The 22,532-nt window shown below is 35.4% G+C and overlaps 1 protein-coding gene across 4 annotated transcripts; it reads right to left on the bottom strand.

Moving 5' to 3' along the window:
• Window positions 1–1,717: 1,717 nt before the first annotated feature.
• On the bottom strand, window positions 1,718–20,534 carry LOC110442620 (neurexin-4-like). 4 transcript variants are annotated; one of them, XR_002462034.1, is made up of 25 exons: window positions 20,414–20,534; window positions 18,502–18,654; window positions 18,046–18,236; window positions 17,196–17,337; window positions 16,265–16,477; window positions 15,745–15,923; window positions 14,989–15,162; window positions 14,381–14,542; window positions 13,646–13,727; window positions 12,693–12,848; window positions 12,147–12,282; window positions 11,438–11,544; window positions 11,079–11,204; window positions 10,380–10,592; window positions 9,041–9,337; window positions 8,473–8,658; window positions 7,705–7,926; window positions 6,917–7,159; window positions 6,193–6,378; window positions 5,860–6,002; window positions 5,019–5,112; window positions 3,934–4,056; window positions 3,403–3,555; window positions 2,323–2,955; window positions 1,718–2,289 (listed from the first exon to the last, which is right to left on the bottom strand). XR_002462034.1 is itself a non-coding variant. In XM_021486307.1 (24 exons), the coding sequence occupies exons 1-24, from the start codon at window positions 20,484–20,486 to the stop codon at window positions 2,765–2,767; spliced, it is 3,945 nt and encodes a 1,314-aa protein (XP_021341982.1). In that variant the 5' UTR covers window positions 20,487–20,534; the 3' UTR covers window positions 1,718–2,764. The 4 variants fall into 4 exon arrangements, 1 of the variants encoding a protein (XP_021341982.1); XR_002462035.1 differs by having other exon boundaries at window positions 1,718–2,322; window positions 2,356–2,955; XR_002462036.1 differs by having other exon boundaries at window positions 2,389–2,955.
• Window positions 20,535–22,532: the final 1,998 nt, after the last annotated feature.

Genomic DNA, 22,532 nt, shown 5'->3' with positions numbered 1-22,532 from the left:
GCAAGCCTCTTCCCAGTCAATAATTATGACTTTAGGCCTATTGGATATATTTGACACATGACCTTGAAAGTAAGCAAGGTAATAATGTGTTGTTTTCAAAAAGTGTTTGGATGCCATTCCAGGATACAAGTCAGATAACATTGTTTTAACCTTTTAAGTTTATTCATGAAAATGTCATTTTCCAGCGAAGCTTTTTCCATACTTGACCTGTTTGACCTTGAAAGTAGGTTTTTTTCAGTAAGTTTGTTGGGCTAGATATAATGATTATATTCTCTATGGTTCTGTCGATGACCATTGATGATGAATGCCATGCCGTGACGTAAGCTAGCTTGCCCTTCAGCCAGATGAGGAAAAAATATTAAATATGCAGAATATGAAGTAAGTGGTTTGACCAAATTAATTCCACAATACCGTTCCATTCCATTTTGCAGTATTAAATGTAATTTCATCAAATGACAATAAATGTGTGGAACATATATATTTGTAACTTGCATGGTGACAAACGTATTTAAAATAAAAAATTCAAAGACAAATATATGTTAGTCATCTGATTTTATTCATTTATTGCATAAAAAACCTATACATTTGTATCACTGCTAAATTGTGTATAAAAATATTTCCTCTAGACCCCTTACAGCACTTACACACGTGCATACAACACACATCCAATTTTATATCTCGCATACATCACTCTCTTTTCCAGAATATGGATTCCTGCTAAATGAATAGTTTACAAAATTTCCGTGAATATATTCTAAAATTGTCATCTTCTTAAATACAGTACAGAGCTTTGTAATAAGCAGACTTTTTCCATTGCCATATGGAACAAGTTTTTTGGTAAAGCAGATCTTAGCTACTTTCACCTGGTTCTAAATGATTGACAGGCTGTATTAGACCGTACATTTAAGAGGCCGGACCTGACTTGGTGTTTAGAAGGCTGGATAAGACTTGATGTGTGTTATAATGGAACAGGGACGGACCTAGTAGTTTAGTCTTAATTATTAGGGAGTCAGTTGATGAAAAACTATCTTACATAAACGAAAGGCCCTTTGGATTCCAAATAGGGAAGACAAAGTTAATTGGTCATGACCTTTAACCACACAACTAATTTGGTCAATTTCCTGGTACCTGCATTTTAGGTGAATGAATGTTCAATAGAGTAAGCGCTTTACAAACAGTATTCTTTCAAAGACTCGCAATCATCTCTCCAGTATAACAGGCCAAGTCTGCATCCGAATATACTCAAAACAAAACAGGAATTAACAGTAATCAAAGAAGGCATATACTGTCGTGCTAATGATAGATGAATAAATTTGAATTTTCGAAGATAACAGTTTGTAAACATTGAAAGAATTTTAAAGAGTTAACACTAGTCTAAGCGAAAAATACAGAAAAAAACCTTCAATGTAATCTTACAATAAAGGAAACATCATGAATTTCAGACTTTATTATATATATATACATATATCTGTGATTTTAATAATTAATTCTTTTTTTTTACTTGTTATTTGTTCTATACATCAAATTATTTTTATTTTTTTACAGAAATTCCCTGCATTTCATGCAATCCATGTAAAGCATTAATATTTAAAACCAAAAAAACTGAAATTATTTAAAACATTAAAGTAAAACAATAATCAATGGTAAAATGATGAAATTGACTGGTGGGGGGGGGGGAATGAATCATGGACATGAATTTTTTACAATGTATGTTTTTATATAAAAATGTTTCATATGTACAAAATATACAAAATCATTATTTTACAATATACAAATTATTTTACAAAATCTTTTTCCTAAGGACTACACAGTATGGAGTCAATCATGATATGTTTTCTTTGATAAATATGGATATCACAATTTAAAATGGCAGCACATTGCATCTCTTATCCTTGAATGATTTCATCAGACCTATCAATTAAAGTTAGATCATCCAGTCTGGGTTGATCAACATGGGAAAACATTATCAAGAGAAGCAATCATGTCTTAAGATACCACACTGCGGGCATATGGAATGTATGGTTTGAGATTTCTTATACATGCAATTGGACTATCAGGACAAAAAAAAAGTGGAATCGGTAATATTTTCAAAATCATGAATGGAATATTTTACTATACTTAATGGCCAACAAAAAAACAAAGCATTGTTCCGTAAAATTTCCTTATTTTTACCTTCATTTCAAAATTCACTTCGACCTTTGAGAAACTAAACAAAACTTATACATTGTAATGATGCAATTTATCCTGCATTTAACAACGGATCCAAAAACATCTTGCCTAAATGTAGACCTGAAGCAAAGTTAACTGTGCCTAAATGTAGACCTGAAGCAAAGTTAACTGTGCCTAAATGTAGACCTGAAGCATAGTTAACTGTGCCTAAATGTAGACCTGAAGCATAGTTTGCCTAACTGTTGAAATGTAACACAGGCGTCTGCTTCACAACTGTTCCATATAACTGAAGGGAATTTCCTTAATTTACGATTTCCCCAGTTTTCCTTTTGCAAGACCTAGCGTTAAGGAATTTCCTGAACTTAAAGGTACGTTTCTGAAACCTGGAACAATTAGTCTAAATGCTGACATATTTTGTAGCTTATTCTGCCTAACCCGGATTGATACTTTAGCTAACCTCCTATTGTGGTATATCCCACTTTGCCTAACTGTTGCTATGTAATGCAGTAGTTTGGTCTAGGTAGCACATTTTGCCTAAGTGTTGATTTTTCACAGTTGACATGTTAGCACATTTATTTGAACTATTGATATGTATCTATATAAACCACTCCCTTCGTTTAGCAATGTCTGGTACACCTGTCTGGTTGTAGACCACGGCTGTGTCGGGGTTGTCGGCAAGATCTTGACCTTTGGCCTCCTTTGTGCTGTAATCGCCCTTCTCCCGGAAGTAGATGAAACCGATGATGGCAAGGATGATAATGATGAGGAAGATCAAAGCGACAACTCCTACAAAGATGAAAAAAATAAAATGATTTTAGATTTTAGAGGTTATTTTAGTTTTAAGTATATAAATATGTTTAAATGTTTCTTAACATTTTCTTTAGGTTGGTAAGTATGAAAAGTAGAAAGGTTATGTATCTTTCTAAAAGGCTATCGGTCTGATGAAGCTGACAGGGTACGTATCGTACCAGTCACCGAAACCTCACATATAAGTGGTTGTGATACATAAATTTTCTACTTTTCAAAAGCGTTTCTTATATTATTAATATTCAATATTAGTCAATATTAACATTTCAGAAATAGGGCCTGTATCTTTTCTTGTGGATTTTTGATCAATGCCATAACATTTCTAATTTTAAAGAAGGTTTCATTTCCGAAACACCCAAGAAATATCCAGTGCCTCTAGCTCCAACAGTAAAGTGTCACAGGAGACCAGGACACGTGTATTTTTACCTCCAATGACGCCCCTCTCGGTGGGGGTCAGGCCGTCGTCGCTGTAGGGGAATGTGATGTTTGTGTAGGGACCTCCGGCGATGGGGCGGGTCTCAATTGGATCTGGGGGCTGTGTGACTTCCTCAAATCCACACATATCCTCTCGTACCTTCCCTATCAGTTCAAAACGTATCGAGACATTTACATCGACTCATTTACAAGAATTTACAAGTCAATGAAAAATACAAATAAGAAACGTGATTTTTTTTTATTTTTACAAAAAAAAAGGTGACTTGCTCCATATGTATATGTAAGCCAGACAAAAAAGATTTCGAAAAAGTAATTAAATATCGTTCATAACTTTGTTAGAAGATTTTTATTTTATGGAAAGCTTTGATATATTTACCATATCAATTTTGTTATTTTCAGATTTTTTTCATATTTCAGTTCATCCATTGCATCGAGGTCTAAAATTGAGGATATCTAATAACACATTTTCAACATCTTAAGCTCTACAAACCAGACACCTGAAGCAGTTTTTAATTTTCTTACCTGTGGGGTTAAGTTCTACAAATGATGGTCGGGGATCCTGGAAGGCTCGCTTCAAGGGATAAATGTTGTCAACCTGCATACGGTAGATGCAGCCTTCAAATCCCTTAGCGCTGTTTTTGGTGTCTGACAATGCAAGAAAATAAAAATCTTATACATTCAAACATATACCTTGAACATTCATTCTATGTGACAGAAAAAAAATCATCGTCTTTTTAGGATTTTCTTTTTGCGAGCTACATGTAATATGTAAACTACAGTAAAACCTTGTTATAATGCCAGCATTTGTACAGAGAAATTTTGGCATTATAAAGTGGTTCGGCAATAAATTGAGAGAAACATACAAAGGAATTCTTTAGCAAACAAGAAAAAGGGACATTGAGAAATGTTTGAGGTAAACGAGGTGGCAAACGAAACGGGCATTATATCCAGGTTTCCCTGTATAATTGGAGGTAATGATATTTTATTACTATTTTCACGCTAATTCAAAAATGCTGAACTAAGATAGCCAATAAATATGAAAGAACTGTATTCATGCACATGACAGAAAGCTGTATTAATTAGCCATGATGTTTGTGACGGTTAAAAATTGTCCACAATAACTGGAAATCAGAGAACACTAATATAAGAACTCGATCAACAGGTTTATAGTAACCTGGTCCTCTTGAAGAAACTTCTTGTCACTGTGGAAACATTCCTATATAACATTTTTTTTATTTTTCAAACAAATAATTCATTTCATAGTCAATGGACCCTCAAACTTCTGGCCTTCCACAAATATAACCAGGATTTGATTCTGCTTCAGTAGTGTGGAGTTTTCAGAGGTATTGTTTCCCGACCTGCAGCATATTTCATTTTTAGGGCTCATTACCAGAACAGGTCCTATGTCTCAACGCAAGTAATAATTATACACACCACTGTAGATATAGCACTAGTAGTTGCCAATGGCAGCTAAAGAGGACACTTATTTCAGAAGTGACCCAAACAATTTGATTAACTATCAACTACAACATTTAACCAATCACTCGTTTCCTTCCATCCACTGTACATGTTACGTTGGTAGATAAAGACATTTAGAGGATGCTTACCGTTACTTCCGACAAACAGAAATTTCGGGTTGTTGAGGATGCTGTCACTGAGAGAAGCTCCGAGAGTGTCAATAGCCTCGGGATAGTTATCGACCTGTGGGCAGGAAACAAGTCCAACATGACTAACATGACTTACACACCACATACTGTAAAATCATAAATTTTCGTGGGACATTAAATTTCGTTTATTTTGTGGATAACAAAAATCCACGAAATTAAGTCCCAACGAAAAAATAAATTTGGTATGATATCGATAGGGGGAAAATCAGAAATCATCGAAATATAATGTCATTGAAACAGACTAGTATATGAAAACCACGAAATTTTAACCCCAATTAACCACAGTAAACCATGACAAACATTGTTTCGTATGAACAGGATTTAGAAGGACAGCTAGTATCAGCAGCAATCTTTGTTCTTGAGATCAGAAGAATGAGCTGTTTCATATTACAAAATCATCTTTTGTGCCCTAAATTACTGTCCATTGCACTAAAAGGGTCAAATTAATGTTTGGAAAATTGCTCCCCAAGATGAACAACCAGATTGGAAACTAGACTTAAAGGGATTGGATATCATCTGTACTTTTCTTCCTTTTCGTAAAATAAAATCTAACCTGATGAAATATAAGCTTTCAAAAACCGAGATGCCCTTGTCTTAAACTTGTTACCACAGACAATAAACCTGAAATTGGGTCATACAATATCTGAAACGAAATCAGGCCCAGAAGTTTTGCTCTTTAAATTCTTAAAATCGTGCAGGTAATATCCAATTAAGAAATTTGAATTATGGAAATATGATGAGTAAAAGAATAATATCTGGAGATTTAACCTGTATGCCCTACCTGTAAATGGACGACTCTGCCTCCTGCGCCCTCTCTCTTCATCTTGGCCTCATGCTGCTGCCCATTGGTGTAGTCTATTCCATGATTAGGGGTGTTCAGCTCCCAACGTTCAGAACCAACATCAACCACAAATTTTATGCCACCTGAGTAAAATAACGAATATGAAATGGTGAAAACTAATTATTGGTATTGAATTATCGAAATTTTAAATTGTATCACATACCACAAGAATGATCAATGTTGAAGGGAAATAAAATATCATATTTTCTTGGAATGTAAAACTAGACAATTTTCACAAAGACAGGTGACGACACGACATATGTCGATACTTACCACTGTTGTTGATTTCCAGGGAAACGTATTCCGTGTTCTCAGCATCGCGAAGCTGAAGAAGGATACCCTGCTTCTTCTTGGTGGTGAAGCCTACACGGATGTTCATGAAATCAGTGGCTGATAATCCCTGGCTTTCGTCAAAGGTATACTTCACCTGGTAATTGGTCTGAAGATTCACGCCGACTTCTGTAAAGGTCAATGAAATCTATACATGTAGGTGGTCCAGTATATACGAGAAATCTATACATGTAGGTGGTCCAGTATATACGAGAAATTTATACATGTAGGTGGTCCAGTATATACGAGAAATCTTTACATACAGTATGTTATGTTATATATTTTACCGAGACAGTAAAAATAAAGTAGAATGACCCATATGTCTTGCCTGTGCCCCGCTTTGACCATCAATGCACATATCAGAAAAGCTAACTGAAATGCCAAAAATTAATGTTGATGGAGATGCGGACAAAATGGACCATGAATGGTAGGACGCATCCAGCATTTGATGCATGGGTTGAGGTCCAAGTTTGATCTGTCTACTATCACTTACACTTTCAGTTAAAACTAAGTTAAACGCATAAACTTAATGTTGATGCCACGGCCGCCGTCGCTGGAAGAGCAACACCTTAGTCTCGCTTCCGCTACTTTGGTGAGACAATAAAAAATTATATAGATGAATTCCAAATAATAATCTTCTGTACTTTTAGCGGTGTTCATAACTGACCTCTGCCACACATCCACCCTCTCCATGGTGTGTATGCACAGTCACAGGTGTAGCCGGAATATCCCTCTATACATGTGCCTCCGTTCATGCATGGATTGCTGTTGCACTTTCCGTTACAGTTGACCGACACACCATAGTAGAAGTCACCACGCTCCACAAGACCCCTTAGGTCCTGGAGCACACCGTTTACTCGCAGGCCCCTTATGCATCCAACAAACCCGTTTTTGTCTTCCACTGTAGCACCTGTGAGAAAGTCAATTGATGCATTATGAGACAAGTGATCAAATGAGATTCAAAAAATATTTAACAAATACTGCATTGTACCTTACACCTTATTCTTCTTCTGATCCTTCAGTATACTGTAGAATCATTTATTTTCGAGGGTTAAAATTTCATAGTTTTCATATACTTAATAGCCTGTTTCAAGGACATTTTATTTCGCTGATTTCTGATTTTCCCCTATCTACATCATACCAAATTATGTTTTCGTGGGGATTTAATTTCGTGGATTTTTTATTATCCACTATTTTTTTTTTAGAAAAAAATAATGTCCCACTAAAATTAATTATTTTACAGTATATATATATATATATTTTTTTAAACTTCACAACCGGGATATATAAAATAAAGAAACTGTATTACAACAAATTTAGAAATAGGTTGAACCCAACATAAACATGCATACGTGTATGAGGTGCACATATATACTATAATATTTTCTAATTTTGAAGCAGGATTCAGATCAGAGAAGCGACTGTGAAAATGTCCAAAAGTCGCATCAGACTTACCAACAACAAGGAATCCCATGAGGTCGAGGGTACGTGTGACCTCATCCTGACCTTCGTCGAGGTATTTCTCGGGGTAGTTATCGACGCGGAGCCATGCCTGCTTCCTGTTCCTCTCCACGTGTACGGTGTGCCAGAAGTTGTTGTTCAGCGCGTTGGTGGATTTATACTCCAACACGTTGATACCGTTTCCATTGTTGTAGCTAAACCCAATCGTGTCACCGTCTGAAATATTCAAGTGGATTAATTTAGGACTGAGGCCAGTATCAATATGAACAAATTTCCTATTAATTAACATGCCCCCACCCCAATCCTGGCTTCCCATGGTCTTATAACACATTACTGCGATACATATTTCAGCTATATTTTAATTTTTTGCATCTTTCCACTTTAAACATTGCGCCAATCAAAATTTCTGTATATACTTTTAATCCATTGCAAAATAATATTGTGATTGTGCCAATTCATCAATGCACCTTAATCTATTAAATTTCAATAATATGCTAAAACATGTACCTTAACAGTAACATATTACACCGTATAGGGAGTTACAACTTTGAGTGATGTAAAACATTGTCATTCCCGTGCAATTTTGTCCTTTTTGCAGGAAATTTCGGCAATATCAACAGACTTGGAACTTTATTTACAGGAGACATATAAAGGATTTTCTTTTAGAAAATGGGTATCTTGAACCTTGGAAACATTGGCAGTAAGCAAGGTGCCAAATGAAATGCAAGGCATTATTACTGAGGTTTTAGACAGTATACATACTGAACAGTCGAACTTGGATGAAGTCAGCGTTGCCATCTAGTGAACTTCCAATGTTGTGAATGATAACACCATCCATGGCCGTCGTTTTAAACTGGAACCAAATATCTCCAGATGGTTCGGCCTCGAAGGTAGCCAGCTTGATGGTAGCGTCTGCCTTACGGAATGTAATCACGTTGTCAAGGAGATCTGAAAAGAACACATTCAAGTTGTCAGAACTCAAACTCAACAAGAAACCAAACCAACAAACATGTATTTTTCAATCTATGAATTTAAAACTGAATCTCATATATTTTACTAATATTTCCTCCCACTTTGGAGCTCATTACGGCTCAATTTAAACAGAAAGTCTATCTTAGTACACGTTAACTAGCCAGAATTTCAACTCAAATCTACAGGTGCCCTGGGCCCTGGCTTGATCCACCACAGTTTGTTCTTGGGTAAGAGTTTTCATGTATTTTCAATGTATTTGTGTCAAGAAGATTTCTAGTGATACATTCCAGACTTAATCAGTCCTTGGTACATTTTAACAAAATTTGACAGCAATGAAATCTACCGCCACTTTACTTACTGTCTCCCTGGCAGATGAGTGGCCCAACTTTGTGAAAACCAAGCCTGTTGTCCGTTGTTGTACCAGTGTCACCAAAATGAAGCTCCAGGACTGGAAGGTACTCCTTGTGGACCAGCTGACCGCTGTCCGAGGTGGACAGGCCCGAGTCACAGTTACAGGTGGCCAGTCCTCCAGTGCAGCCCTTCTCAGTCAGGCCACAGTAACATTTGTCCGACCCTGGGGCTGCCCCTCCCCAGTAGTACATGGGCTGGAACGTCCGCCCCACCCACCAAGCATAATGCAGTTCAGGAGAATCGTCTGGTAAAATAAAAGATTGAAACAGTAAGGTATTGCTCATGTAGGTCCACTTCTTTAACTCATTCACCCCTGAAGACACATTTGAACTCTTCCAATTCAAAGGTTGGGACAGTTCATTATGAAATTTCAGGGGTGAATCATTTAAGCACCTCAATACCAACTACCCAATCAACAGAACAAGTGATGTCAGTGCCAAGGAAAAGACTTTGTACAGCAAAATTACGTAAACTTTCAGATGGATAGATTAAGTTTCAATTATTTCTGTTCAGCTAAGATCTTAGAAGTGAATGTTTGCTATGTTTTACAGACCTATAATTAAGTAATTAATTTAAACAGTACAAATAAGATGATAAAGTAACAGAAACACAATTCTTCCAATTCAAAGGTTGGGACAGTTCATTATGAAATTTCAGGGGTGAATCATTTAAGCACCTCAATACCAACTACCCAATCAACAGAACAAGTGATGTCAGTGCCAAGGAAAAGACTTTGTACAGCAAAATTACGTAAACTTTCAGATGGATAGATTAAGTTTCAATTATTTCTGTTCAGCTAAGATCTTAGAAGTGAATGTTTGCTATGTTTTACAGACCTATAATTAAGTAACTAATTTAATCAGTACACAGTACAAATAAGATGATAAAGTAACAGAAATAAAATTCTGTTCGCTTACAAGTGATACTTTCATTTTCAGTTTAACACCGCTACTCTAAGATTGAGAAACTACATAACATTTTGCTTGTATATATCTTCAGGATTTGAATATAATTAGCCTGTGTCAGTTATTCATTCTGATCACCAGGATATTCTACTAACCCGGGAAGAATAGTGAACAAGTTAATATCAAGTTGATCAAATTTAAAAATTAACATGTTTAAAATATCACATCTCTTACAGAGTTAATTGTGTAGACTCGGTCTGCTACATATTAACCCTTTTACCACTGTAGACCATAATGGACTCATCCAGATCAGTGCATGGTAGAGTCTACTAAAGTTGCACAGGGTTGAAAGGGTTAAATAGATCTGAAGAGTTAACCTACTTGGTTTGGCCAGGAGCCGAGAGTTGTTACACTTGTAGTCAATAGTCTGATGGCAGCTGACCGCCCGATCAATGACCTCGGTCAGTTCGTCAATGGACGCTGCAGTGTAGCCAATCTTACGGACGTAATAGTTGGGTGCCTGGTAACCATCCACGCGGATATCTTCTTCACTGTCGTGGCCAACCCACGTCTCCACAGGTTTGCCCACCTCATCTGTAACAATTCAAACCCAACTGTTAAGTTTACAAAGTCTCCATGGTAACACACCTATAAACAGTGAATCCTGACCGAATTTGACTTAGAGAACACACGATTATTAATCCCACTTCAAAAAAATTCATGAAACGGTGGTTTCTCTCAAAACGTGTCAGTCTATAAAGACCTACTGACTATAAGGGAAGTTTCATCACCTTGGTGGGTCTAATATCGACAAGCTCTGACTGTCCATCATATTTATGGTCTCAGTGTTGCTAAAACTTTGAATTGTAGACTTGTTATTAAGATCTCTAAAAATATCAATAATTTTCATACATAGATTTTATTCCTCTTGGGAGTTATTTACAATGAAAACGGAAAATAATTACTTTTTAAACACAAAACCTTTTAATATTATGAAAGTACGGCTGTTGTAAGACATCGTCACTCTTACTTTAGAAATTACACATTTGACAAACATGTATGAGTGTAAATAACACTTACTTTTGCCGTTGCACTGCACCTTAAATGGCTTAAGGGGCCCTGATCCGTCAGGGTCAATTATAGCTGGCTCGAGTCCGTCATTCTTTGTGTACATCTTGTACATCTCACAGGAGAGGTAATAGGATGCTGTAATGGTAAATTAGAAATATAACACAGTGTTAACACACTGACAAAATATACCAGTGTCAACACGTCAAAATATACCAGTGTAAACACACTGACAGAATATACCAGTGTCAACATACTGACAAAATACACCAGTGTCAACACAATGACAAAATATACCAGTAACAACACACTGACAAAATATACCAGTGTCGACACGCAGAAAAAACATGTTCTTCTGGTAGTATACTTACAGATGTGACACACCTCGCCGGTGTAGCCAGACTCCTGGCAGTCACAGTTGAAATTGCTCCAATCCTGTGTACAGATTCCGTCGTGTTCACACGGGTTGGGAGTACACCTGAATTACACACACAAGTTATTGGTATTTTATCGGTGTATAAAACTTCAAACTTGTTCACAATATATACAACTGTTATGAAATGAGTTCGATGAGGTTTACAAATTTGGTATGAATTGGAAACAGGGTTGAGATTCCTTTTATCATAATTATGACATCATCGTATTGTTTCTTGCATTTTGAATTAGCAACATAGCAACCTTACTATACCATGGTTTCAGTCTCACTTAAATCTAAACCAAATACAAAATAAGATGGAACCTGTCCAGTATAAATTACTTTTTTGTTTGAAGCCTTTTATTAATTTAAGTTTCTCCAGTTTTAAGACAGTGAAAAATTATCCAAACCATTTCGACAATTCATACATGATATTTCACTTGTATTCCTAAATCATCCCATAAAATATCAGGTAGGTTTGAGGAATAAAGTAAATTACTAACGTTTTATCTAGTTTTTAGGAAAACTGTTCTGCAAATATTTTTGGGACCAAAGCAAAATATCAGGAAACTTCGGTTTCTTTAAAACCACAGAGTTATCAGTCACATTGTAAACCAAACCACTGCAGCCAGTCACTGAACTGACCAGCGGTCAGTTATACTGACCTGTCAACAAGTCCACATGTCCCGATCTCCACATCCTTCAGGTCAGCTGAAGAAATGTCATTGATATTCACTGGCGTGACGTCAATGTCGATAGATCTCATGCAGCCACGGAAACTAATTCCCAGTGTGTAGCCACCTAGTGAAGATATACAATAAATATTTATAAAAAAATCTTCAAACTGACGACCTTTCCCTCTTGAAAGGTAATGGTTTTCCCCGATTGTCTGTGAAATCCCCCATTGTTTGAAATTTCACCTCTTGAATCAATGGGAGTCATGATTTCTTCTTTACTCATTCACCCCTGAAGACACATTTGGACTCTTCAAATTCAAAGGTTGGAATAGTTCATTTATGAAATTTCAGGGGTGAATGAGTTGATGGCAGTGATTTCCTCTAATGATCAAGAAAACAAAAATCGAGTGATTTTTCCAATTATTTCAAAATATTTGTGATAAAATCAATGTAAAAACCAACTACCTCCCTTAAATGTTTTTTTCAAATATGACATTTCTTTTTAATATTGCATGTACAAATTTTGATAATTACCAAGATAATACGTAGAACCAGCCGATACGGTGAGACTTCGCCGGGAGACCTTGGCATTTCGATCGACCGTGATGTTCAACATCTGTTGGTTGGCATGCAGCTGGAATGTGTGCCACAACCCGTCGGCAAAACCTTCAGATCTGGCGTCAAGTGCAGCTGAAAAAGAAATATCATAAAGAGTGTTAGCATGGTTATTCCACTTCAAATAGAACTTCCAATCAGAACGAAAACCTGCATCAAAGCATGCCCCATGGGATATGGTTTGTAGGTTAGGCTAAATATTTAAATGAATTCCTGTTTTGAGTGGTTCATCACGAAATTTTGTTCAAAATTAATTATTCTTATATAAACAAAAGGTCTGTAATACATTTTAGCAACCATGTCAAGAATGAAACATATTTTATCTTAATTACAGGTTTCTTGTGTTACCATTGAGGACACTGTCACATACCAGAATGTGCTGAAAATAGATCTCACTTAAAAGACACATTCTGATAGTACTTTGTGTTATTAGTGTAAAATTTACACCTTTTTACCTTTGTGACAATTATGATAAAATATCTTATTACGAAGAAAGGAATCTAATCCCAACCATCCAAAAACTTTCCACTAGAGACTATAATTCAAACTATATAATATTTCATTCCGCTGAATTGAAGAGACAGAATATAATCTGGACCATTATTGGGGATTTGGCTGGGATCCCGGTGACACTGAGCTAGGATCTGAATGGTGTTTCACTGTGATCCTGGCGGAATTTCACAAAGAAATTCTGGAGAATATCCTGGTGACATTCTGTTGGATTCCAGCACATTCCCACATTATGTGTTTCCCTTGTTACATCAAAGTTTCACTTTTGGTGACTGTACGTAAGACAAGACGACTGTCTTGAATACATGTACCAGAACAGCCAGTAACAAAATGTGTTACGTACATGGTAGCTGTATACTTACTGTTACGAACCATATCCTCGATGATCTGATTGTCCTTGGTGATAAGTTTGTAGGTCACATACCCAATATCATCCAGCTTAACCTGTTGGTCAACACAAAACCATTTCAATCACACACTGCAAAGGTCATCATTCATCACATCTATATATATACTTAATCCCATTTTTCTAAAATTCCTATAGAATTTTCCTGAATTTCTACAGAAATTTGTTATTAAGATGAATTAAACCAATTTACTTAAGCTCGATTTTTGTTTTTAAAACTCCATTGTCAAATCGATAATATTGAGATAAATTAAAGACAATGAATATGAAGCATCAGCATTGATGTTCCGAGACTTAATTGCTTTCATTATAATTTACCATCCAGATTTTATTGGTCTGGAAGCAAACATGAAAGTATCTATTGTAACATTTTTTATTATAAATCTTTTAATGATGAATAATTACTGATCAACTCATTCCCCCCTGAAATTTCATGATGAACTAGTCCAACCTTTGAATTGGAAGAGTTCAAATGTGTCTTCAGTGGTGAATGAGTTAATAAATGTTAATAGTCTAAATCTGGTCTGTTTCAAAATAATAATAATCAAAGAAATTATATTCCATTTCTCAGCTTTAATATCCCAACAATTAAGGTTTAACGTGGAGGTTAATTTAACCCTAACTTTGAAATATGGTGTCTTGGGGAGTTATTTCTACCCCTGTATAGCATCATGCAATAACTGACATTCACCTTTATTGATCCGCCATCCTCCATATCGTGGTGGAGGAGAATGCCATCTTCGTCATGGGTACGGAAATCAAACTTGATACGAATGGCACCACCTGCATCAAATCCTCTCAGCACAGCATACGAGTCAAACGTGAAGAAAGTCATGGGGATGGGTGCAGTAAACTGAATTATACAAGGTTAAAGACTAACCTCAACCATCACAATTCAAAGGTCAACAGAAAACATGTAAAAATTCCTCAAGTAAAATAGAATGGCTTGAATTAATTTATATTAACCCTTTCACCCCTATGTAACTTTAGTAGACTCTACCATGAGTTGATATGGATGAGTCTATTATGGTTTACAGTGGTGAAAGGGTTAAGACAAAAATTAATGTATTAGATAGGGAATGACTGTGATAAGTTCGCCGTTAGTTTTTAATAATTCCACAGAAATGACTTTTATTTTCTCAATTTGAAATTTCACTGGCCCTTGTCCTCAAAATGTAAAATAATTGTAGATTTTCTTTTTTTGGATCAGCAATTTACATGAAAAAAATCTCAGGAAAAAAAAGAAATGGGATAAAGGTAACCTGGGGACCCTTAACCGACCATTGACCTTTAACCTACTTTGCAGTTCCAGGGGTCAGGTACTGATCCAACCATTTGATATCCACTTTGTCCTGCCTGCGCGTCACGAATAATCTTGAGACTGTTGAACACAACGTTTTCCAGACAACCTGCGAAGTTGGTCTTCACAGTTATACCTTTCTGGTCAAAACTTGGGACGCCTCCAATGAAGATCTAAAAGATACAAGATTAACAGTTTAATATGACAGAAATTTAAATTTTCAGAGACATGAATATTCACATATTTCCTACTGCGAGAAAAAAATCTAATTAATTGTCGATGCGTATTAATGTGCTTTATACCAAGACGTCCACTGATTGAAACATGGCATTATTTTACAACAAACATGGCACTTTTCATATTCCCATCTCACATAATTGATTTGAAATGGGACAACATTAGATTTTCAAAAAGGTTTTGGATGATAACAAACTTGTTATAAGGTTTAAATAGAGATTGTCTCAAGATGAATTGGTTCCCAGGACATCCCTTCTATTATTTGGGTATTTGCAGATAGTATGGACTCGGGTCGCATGTTTGAATTTCATGGTTTGATCTATTATCTAACACTTGGTTAAGAAATTGATTCAACATTTATGACACTTGTATGACTATAAACTACCCAACACAATTTGAATGCCCCTTATGGTAAGATTTGTCCTGTGTTCTTAATTACCAGCACACCTAGCTTACGGTGTTTAAATCTGATCCTATCACCCCATAACAACTTGAATCTGTGCTACTGAAGCATGTACCTTCTTGTCGACATTGAGTCGGTAGAATGCTCCTTTGGTTTCAAAACGTGTCTCCATTCTGTCCACAATCAGCATCATGTTTGTTCGATTTCGTCGTATAATGATGTCGTGCCATTGGCTGTCATCAAGCATGTTGCCGCCCAATTCGTTGGTGGCCCCAGCAACTTTCATAGTGGAACCTGGACAGCCAATCAGAAAAGTGTTGTATTATACAAAAGAACCAATCAAAACGATTGTAACAAAAATTGGAATGCAAATTTTCAAAACATCTGAAACAAACTTTAAAGATATTTTAGAGAATTAATTTTACAAATCTTCCAACAGTAACAGGCTATAAACCCAGAGTAATTGACGAAAAGAAAAATATTCAATATTTTTTGAAATAATGTGCTTCAATCAAAAGCAAATAATAATTTGTATGATTTCAGCTTATTATCTTGGAAGGCACCTAAAATCACCTCAATTCATGACAACAGTTCTTATTTCATATAACTGATTTACATAATAAGTTCAGTTTTACCTAAATCTATGTGGAAAAGAAGTGTTCCTCCAGACAGTTCGAGGGACATGTAATCGCCTTGGTTACCGTCAGCGAACATAATGACACCATCTTGTTTGTTGGTTTTGAATCGGAGTTTAATGTTGTCCTCGACGCTGCTTGGTGGAGGAACCTGCGTGCTTAGGTCGTAACTGATATAGCTTGTACCTCCGTCGAACCGGACCGTCTGTGAAGCTGATAAAGAAAGTCAGTTTTATTGATGTATCTTCTTGACTCGAAAGTATTAAATATGAAAGAATTTGGACATGCATAAAACTTCAGCAAAGGACTTGGGTTGTGAGTATACCAGGTAAAGTTCATTAAAATCTCTTAATTCTTTAAAAAAATATTGACTGGAACAAATGATATGTGGTGATTGACAAATTAATCCCCATATGTTGCCTCACAGGTACATTGGAATTCACCAGACATTAAAAAGAGTGTTATTTTGATTTCCGGTAAAGCTAAGCGAAACTTTCGATGACTGCATAAATATTTACAGGTCATTCAGGCTTTATTTCACATTAAAAAGAACCAAAGATGTCATTTTGCATAGAGAGATTTTTTGGACGGAGACGGAGAAAAAACAAGTGTAAATATGTTTGTAGTCCAAAACAAACTTGACAATTAAGCTCTTGAAGGTTGAGACATTGTTGTAAAAACATGTCGATTGCTGACATTATCAGCATGAATCTCTGCATTAAAATAATATTTGTTTTACAAACATTTGTCATCTGCATCGATAGAAACCGATGATGTCACTTCATTTGTTGATTTTGAGCATTAAACTCTACGCAAGCTGTCGATAATCTGTACATATCATTAATGATCAATGGTGTTGTTGTTCTTCCCAGAACAGGACTAACAAAAAAAATGACAAATAAAGGGTCCCAAAGCTGGTTTTATCACTTACTGTAGGGACAGCCTTGAACTTCCACTCTCATGGAGATGACCATATTCCAGCGTGACGGATGGAAACGGACATAGCGGGCCACAACGGGGTACTTCAGAGTGTTGGTCTTCACCATGTCTCCATTGCTGTTTCCAATGAACATCTATAACCAAACAAATAAGGAGATGCAGTTTATTAAAATCGAACAGAATTCTGTCCTATTAATGACATTTGATTATCTATGACAACAATAAAGAACCAAAACATCGAAATAACACAGGGTTAATCCAACTTCATTTTTGTTGAATTTTACAAAAAACTGTCAGAACTTTACACTTTTATGACCATCAACTATATTCTAACAGGGAATGTATTTTTTTTTTTCATATCAACAGTCATTCTAGTTCCAGGCTTTCTGACTAAGCCCTTCCTCAGGGAGTGAATGGTCTTCACATTAAATGTTCAGTGGGTTTTTTAACCTGAGTTTTACGACAGCCTGTTCCTTTTTGAATTGGAAAAAATATAGCATTATTTGCATTTAAGATTGGGAATATATTCCTCAAACTAAGACACTTTTTAGCTAGGGGAAACAGACCTTATTCGCCTGTTAAACTGATCAAAAAACAATACTGATATTGCATACATATCTCAAAACAGGGAGTTTAAATTTGAGTCCTAAATAAATTAATATAGAACATGGACTGCATGATCACGATATCATACCTTGTAATGTTATCTTTACATTTGAACTATTTCCCCAAGGCCAAAGTCTGAAGGAAATACTTCACCAGATTAACCCGAACATAAAAGTAAAACTGTTGATCTTACTGTTTCATGAAATGGTTTAATGATCACAATTCCTTTTACGTACTTCTCTGATACCAAACTCGTTGGAGTAGAACCGCCATGTTGTACGATCGACGGAGAAGGACAGCATGAACTCTGTAACATATTCATCAGTTCCCTGTCTGCCCTGGGTCTGGAGCCGTGTCAGCAAGTAGTCGCGCCCCAAATCTACCCCGAGGTACTGTGCAGAGTTCTGAACCTTGGATGTCCAGGATCCTTGAAAAAATCAAAATTATGTTACAATGTCAGAAAATGTTTGACAATTTTAAGCTCCTCAAAAATTTTGCGAAGAATGTTTTGCCTGAAACATTCTGAATATTTTTTTTAATTTTTGATTAAAAAAATGTTTTCAAAAGAAAATAATTATTTCCAAAATACCAATTAAATGTCCGAAAATGTGACAAAGCACACGATATATATGCACATTTTAAATTTTACTTAAAATCGCTTTTTTCTTCTTCCCTTTTTAACTAAAATATACCTGCAGTTTCCATGAGCCTTCCCCGAGTAGGAAGCCTGATTTTGCTGGCTGAAGACGAAGCCCATAGATTGCCATCAGGAATCCTTGACCCGCTATCCACTCCAATACCAATTGGACCGCCATCTAAGCAGTCCATGTCACGGAATGGTGTTTCTGGAATGACGGAAAGATTGGTCAGCATATATTGATCAACATTTATAACAAAGTAAAAAAAAAATATAGTCAAATTATATAAAGATTCTGTCAAGTGTATTCAGAGTAAGTAATTCAAATGACCCAAAATGGTTCTTGTTTTTTTTTATTCATTCTCAATTTCATCAATTGGTTCTGCATTTGAACGAAATCCCATGCATGCACCCTCCCACACACACACAAACTGATAAACCTGAAACCTCTTACTCAGGATTGATAAGTAATAAGGCAGAACTTAGAGTTAAAACTATGCATAAAATTAATTTTTGGATAAAACTTTGTTGTACAGTGTATGATATTGTGGGAAACGTATTGTGATTTGTAGTCAGGTCCAGTACACTGTTAAAACTGTGTCCATATATATCTATATTTTAAATATAGCTCATTTTCACATGCTTTTCTTTCTAAAAGAACAACACAATAGTGTTTGGAATCTGGGTTGAAATTGTATGATCAATCACCTGTAATTACCATTTAACAGCAACTGATATGATCAATTAATAATTGTTATCAAAACAACACATCCTTAATTAATCTTCCATATGATGTTGTTGCATTAAGTTGCTTATAGTAAATAAAAGTAATACAGACAATGTATATAAGAAATACCTTCCTGTAAGTTATAGTCCTTACAAGTATATGAGTCTGAGCAGGTGGTAAAAAATATCAGGAGAATTCTTCTACTTAAAACCCTTGTTATATATGTAGTTTCTAACAAGGAGATAGAAATTATGAATTATGTTAATAAAAACTCTATAATATCTGCACACAATTATAACAACTAAAATCAATCATGAATTTTGAAGTTGATTTAGTTGGTAATCAGTTAATTGGATTTTTTTCTGGTACAATTCTCCAAACGACTCGATCATGTTAAAACCGAGTCACAATAAGGCCCCATAACATATATATACTTGTTTGTTTGTGTTTAACAGCTCAACAACGGCTGAGGTCATTTAGGGCCATGGTGATTTTTTTTTTTAATAAACATGTGAGTAGCGAAGATAAAATCACAGGAGTCTGACGTTTAATCAATATAAGTATAACAGTTTATATATAAAAAATACCTTGTATACTATAAAAAAATATATAGTATACAGGATATTTTTTTATATATAGACTGTTATACTTATATTGATTAAACGTCACACTCCTGTGATAAAATCAGATATAAATGTTCATTTTAAAAGCATTCGCATTGTATGTGTAGATAATTAAATAAAAAGGGGTTAAAAAAAATAACAGAGATAACGAATAGATGATATGGAATATGTGATATACATGTATATAACGTCAAAGAGGGAAAGGTGGGTTAAAAGACATCAGAGTCTATAGAATAGACCGATGTCTTTCAAATAGTTAAATAATGCCTCAGAGTCAACGGAACTGAAAAGAGTTTTCATATCTGTACGTGTTTACATATTCTACCCTTTCTCAACCAATGGAAGTATATGGACAAATTCACGTGCCTTTTCCGCCAACGACAGTAGAATGTGTTATATTTAATCATAAAAAGGAAATACATTCGTTCCAATATTAAGATAAAACGGAAAAATATACACCACTTCCGCTATTTATGAATCAAAACACTTTCCGCCATTTTGAACTGAAGATGAATTCGGGTCAACACCCAGATGTGCAGTTTACCTGCATACAGGTACGCACATCTAACGATTCCTTAAATAATGGTATGCCACCGACAATTTATCATTTTACTTACTGTCTCTTTCATATCCGTAACATATTTGGCAAGTTATTGCCAGAAATAAAATTAAGCGTCTCATACGCGCCATGGCAAGCGCAGGTGTGTTTTGCAAGGATTCCGTCCCTTTACCTGGGACCACGTGACACGGAATACCAATTTGATTGGATTGACAAAATGAGTCATTCAACATATTTATGCCATTCATCAGAATGTCAACATCGTATACAATAATCATATACACCGCCAGGGATATATAGCCGTAATATCACCATCCTAATCGATAGACATTTAATTAAGAACAATATAAAATCTGTAAAAGTGTTTAAAAAATGATATTTGTTTGCACTATTTTATAGTTACAAAAGAGTATAGAATGCAAATGATAATTACAGTTATTTTTTTATAAGCTTATCGTTTGTATTTGTTCCCCACAAAAATCGTATAAAGTGGATTTTTTTCTGTATCTAATTTTGAACTGACATTTTACATCGACAAAATGATTCGAACAAATTAGAAAAAAAAGTTTGCCATGCAGGTAACCTCGCAATTAGAGACGTACAATTTTAACATAATATTACTAGTGTTAAAAAATGTAATGAATCGTTTTAAATAGTATGTCATATATCTAAAAATAACTCTGCACATATACATATGTTGAATGATTTGAATATATGTTCATATATCAAAGACACAGAAACTGTATCAAATACACTTTTACTCGCGCGTTTGTTTAAACTTGTATATTGGTTGATTCAGAGACTTACATACGACAGTTGATTCAGAGACTTACATACGACAGTTGATTAAGAGATTTACATGCGACAGTTGATTCAGAGACTTACATACGACAGTTGATTCAGAGACTTACATACGACAGTTGATTAAGAGATTTACATGCGACAGTTGATTCAGGGACTTACATACGACAGTTGATTCAGAGACTTACATACGACAGTTGATTAAGAGATTTACATGCGACAGTTGATTCAGGGACTTACATACGACAGTTGATTCAGAGACTTATATACGAAAGTTGATTCAGAGACTTACATACGGCAGTTGATTCAGAGACTTACATACGACAGTTGATTTAGAGATTTACATACGACAGTTGATTCAGAGACTTACATACGACAGTTCATTTAGAGATTTACATACGACAGTTGATTCAGAGATTTACATACGACAGTTGATTCAGAGACTTTCATACGACAGTTGATTCAGAGACTTACATACGACAGTTGATTCAGGGACTTACATACGACAGTTTCATTGCAAGCATAGCAAAAACAAAATCTGTATCTCATAAAATAAAGCGTGTCAACGCTATAAGCTTATCGTTATTTAACTTTTTTTCCACGAAAATCTTATGAAGGTGATTTTCTGTATTTAATTTTAATCTGACTTTTTACATTTTTCAACAACACAATGATTCGAACAATTAATTATCTAAAAGTTGAAGACGATCATGTTAGACTCTGTTAGCCTCCTCGAATAGCTTTCGTTGTGTGTTGATTGGGGATCATGGCACAAGTATAGTATATGTGTGTCCCTCCACTTTGTATAAAGGAATACCATATAACATATTGTCAATTCTGGTCCTTTGAAGTATATGCTGGTGTTTGACTGGAATAACAAAAACACTACACTATATTATGGTATATTATAGTTCATGATTCGATGGTATTAAGCCTAAAGTTAATATCAACTAAGCACCATTTCTTTGTTGTGTTTTTAGTGTATAAAATTGGCGGGCTACTAGATGGTTTGAGCTCATAATTTTAATTTTAGCTCAAGAACGGTTTTTGTAAATACGTACGGGCCGTTTTCGTATATATCTGAAAAAAATAATGAAAATAAAGATTGTACGCACGATGCGTAATGTAAACTACATATGATTACACTGCTACCAATTACTATCCTCTGTTTCTTGTCCGTAGCTGTCAATCAAAACGACATGTTTGTATTAACCAATCAAAGGCAGGCCCACGTGCTTATCCCGCCCACAAAACTGACACGTGTGGATAGAAATGAAAATGACATGCGCAAACGTTTTCGCGCCGGTCGTCTGCGAAGAAGAAAAATCGATGGCCATTTAAAAAGTTTTGCTTTTATGAAAATTCAAAACGCAGGA

Source organism: Mizuhopecten yessoensis, unplaced genomic scaffold (assembly GCF_002113885.1).
Source record: "Mizuhopecten yessoensis strain PY_sf001 unplaced genomic scaffold, ASM211388v2 scaffold716285, whole genome shotgun sequence".
NCBI lineage: Eukaryota > Metazoa > Mollusca > Bivalvia > Pectinida > Pectinidae > Mizuhopecten > Mizuhopecten yessoensis.
This window is presented reverse-complemented; position numbering and strand designations above follow the sequence as displayed.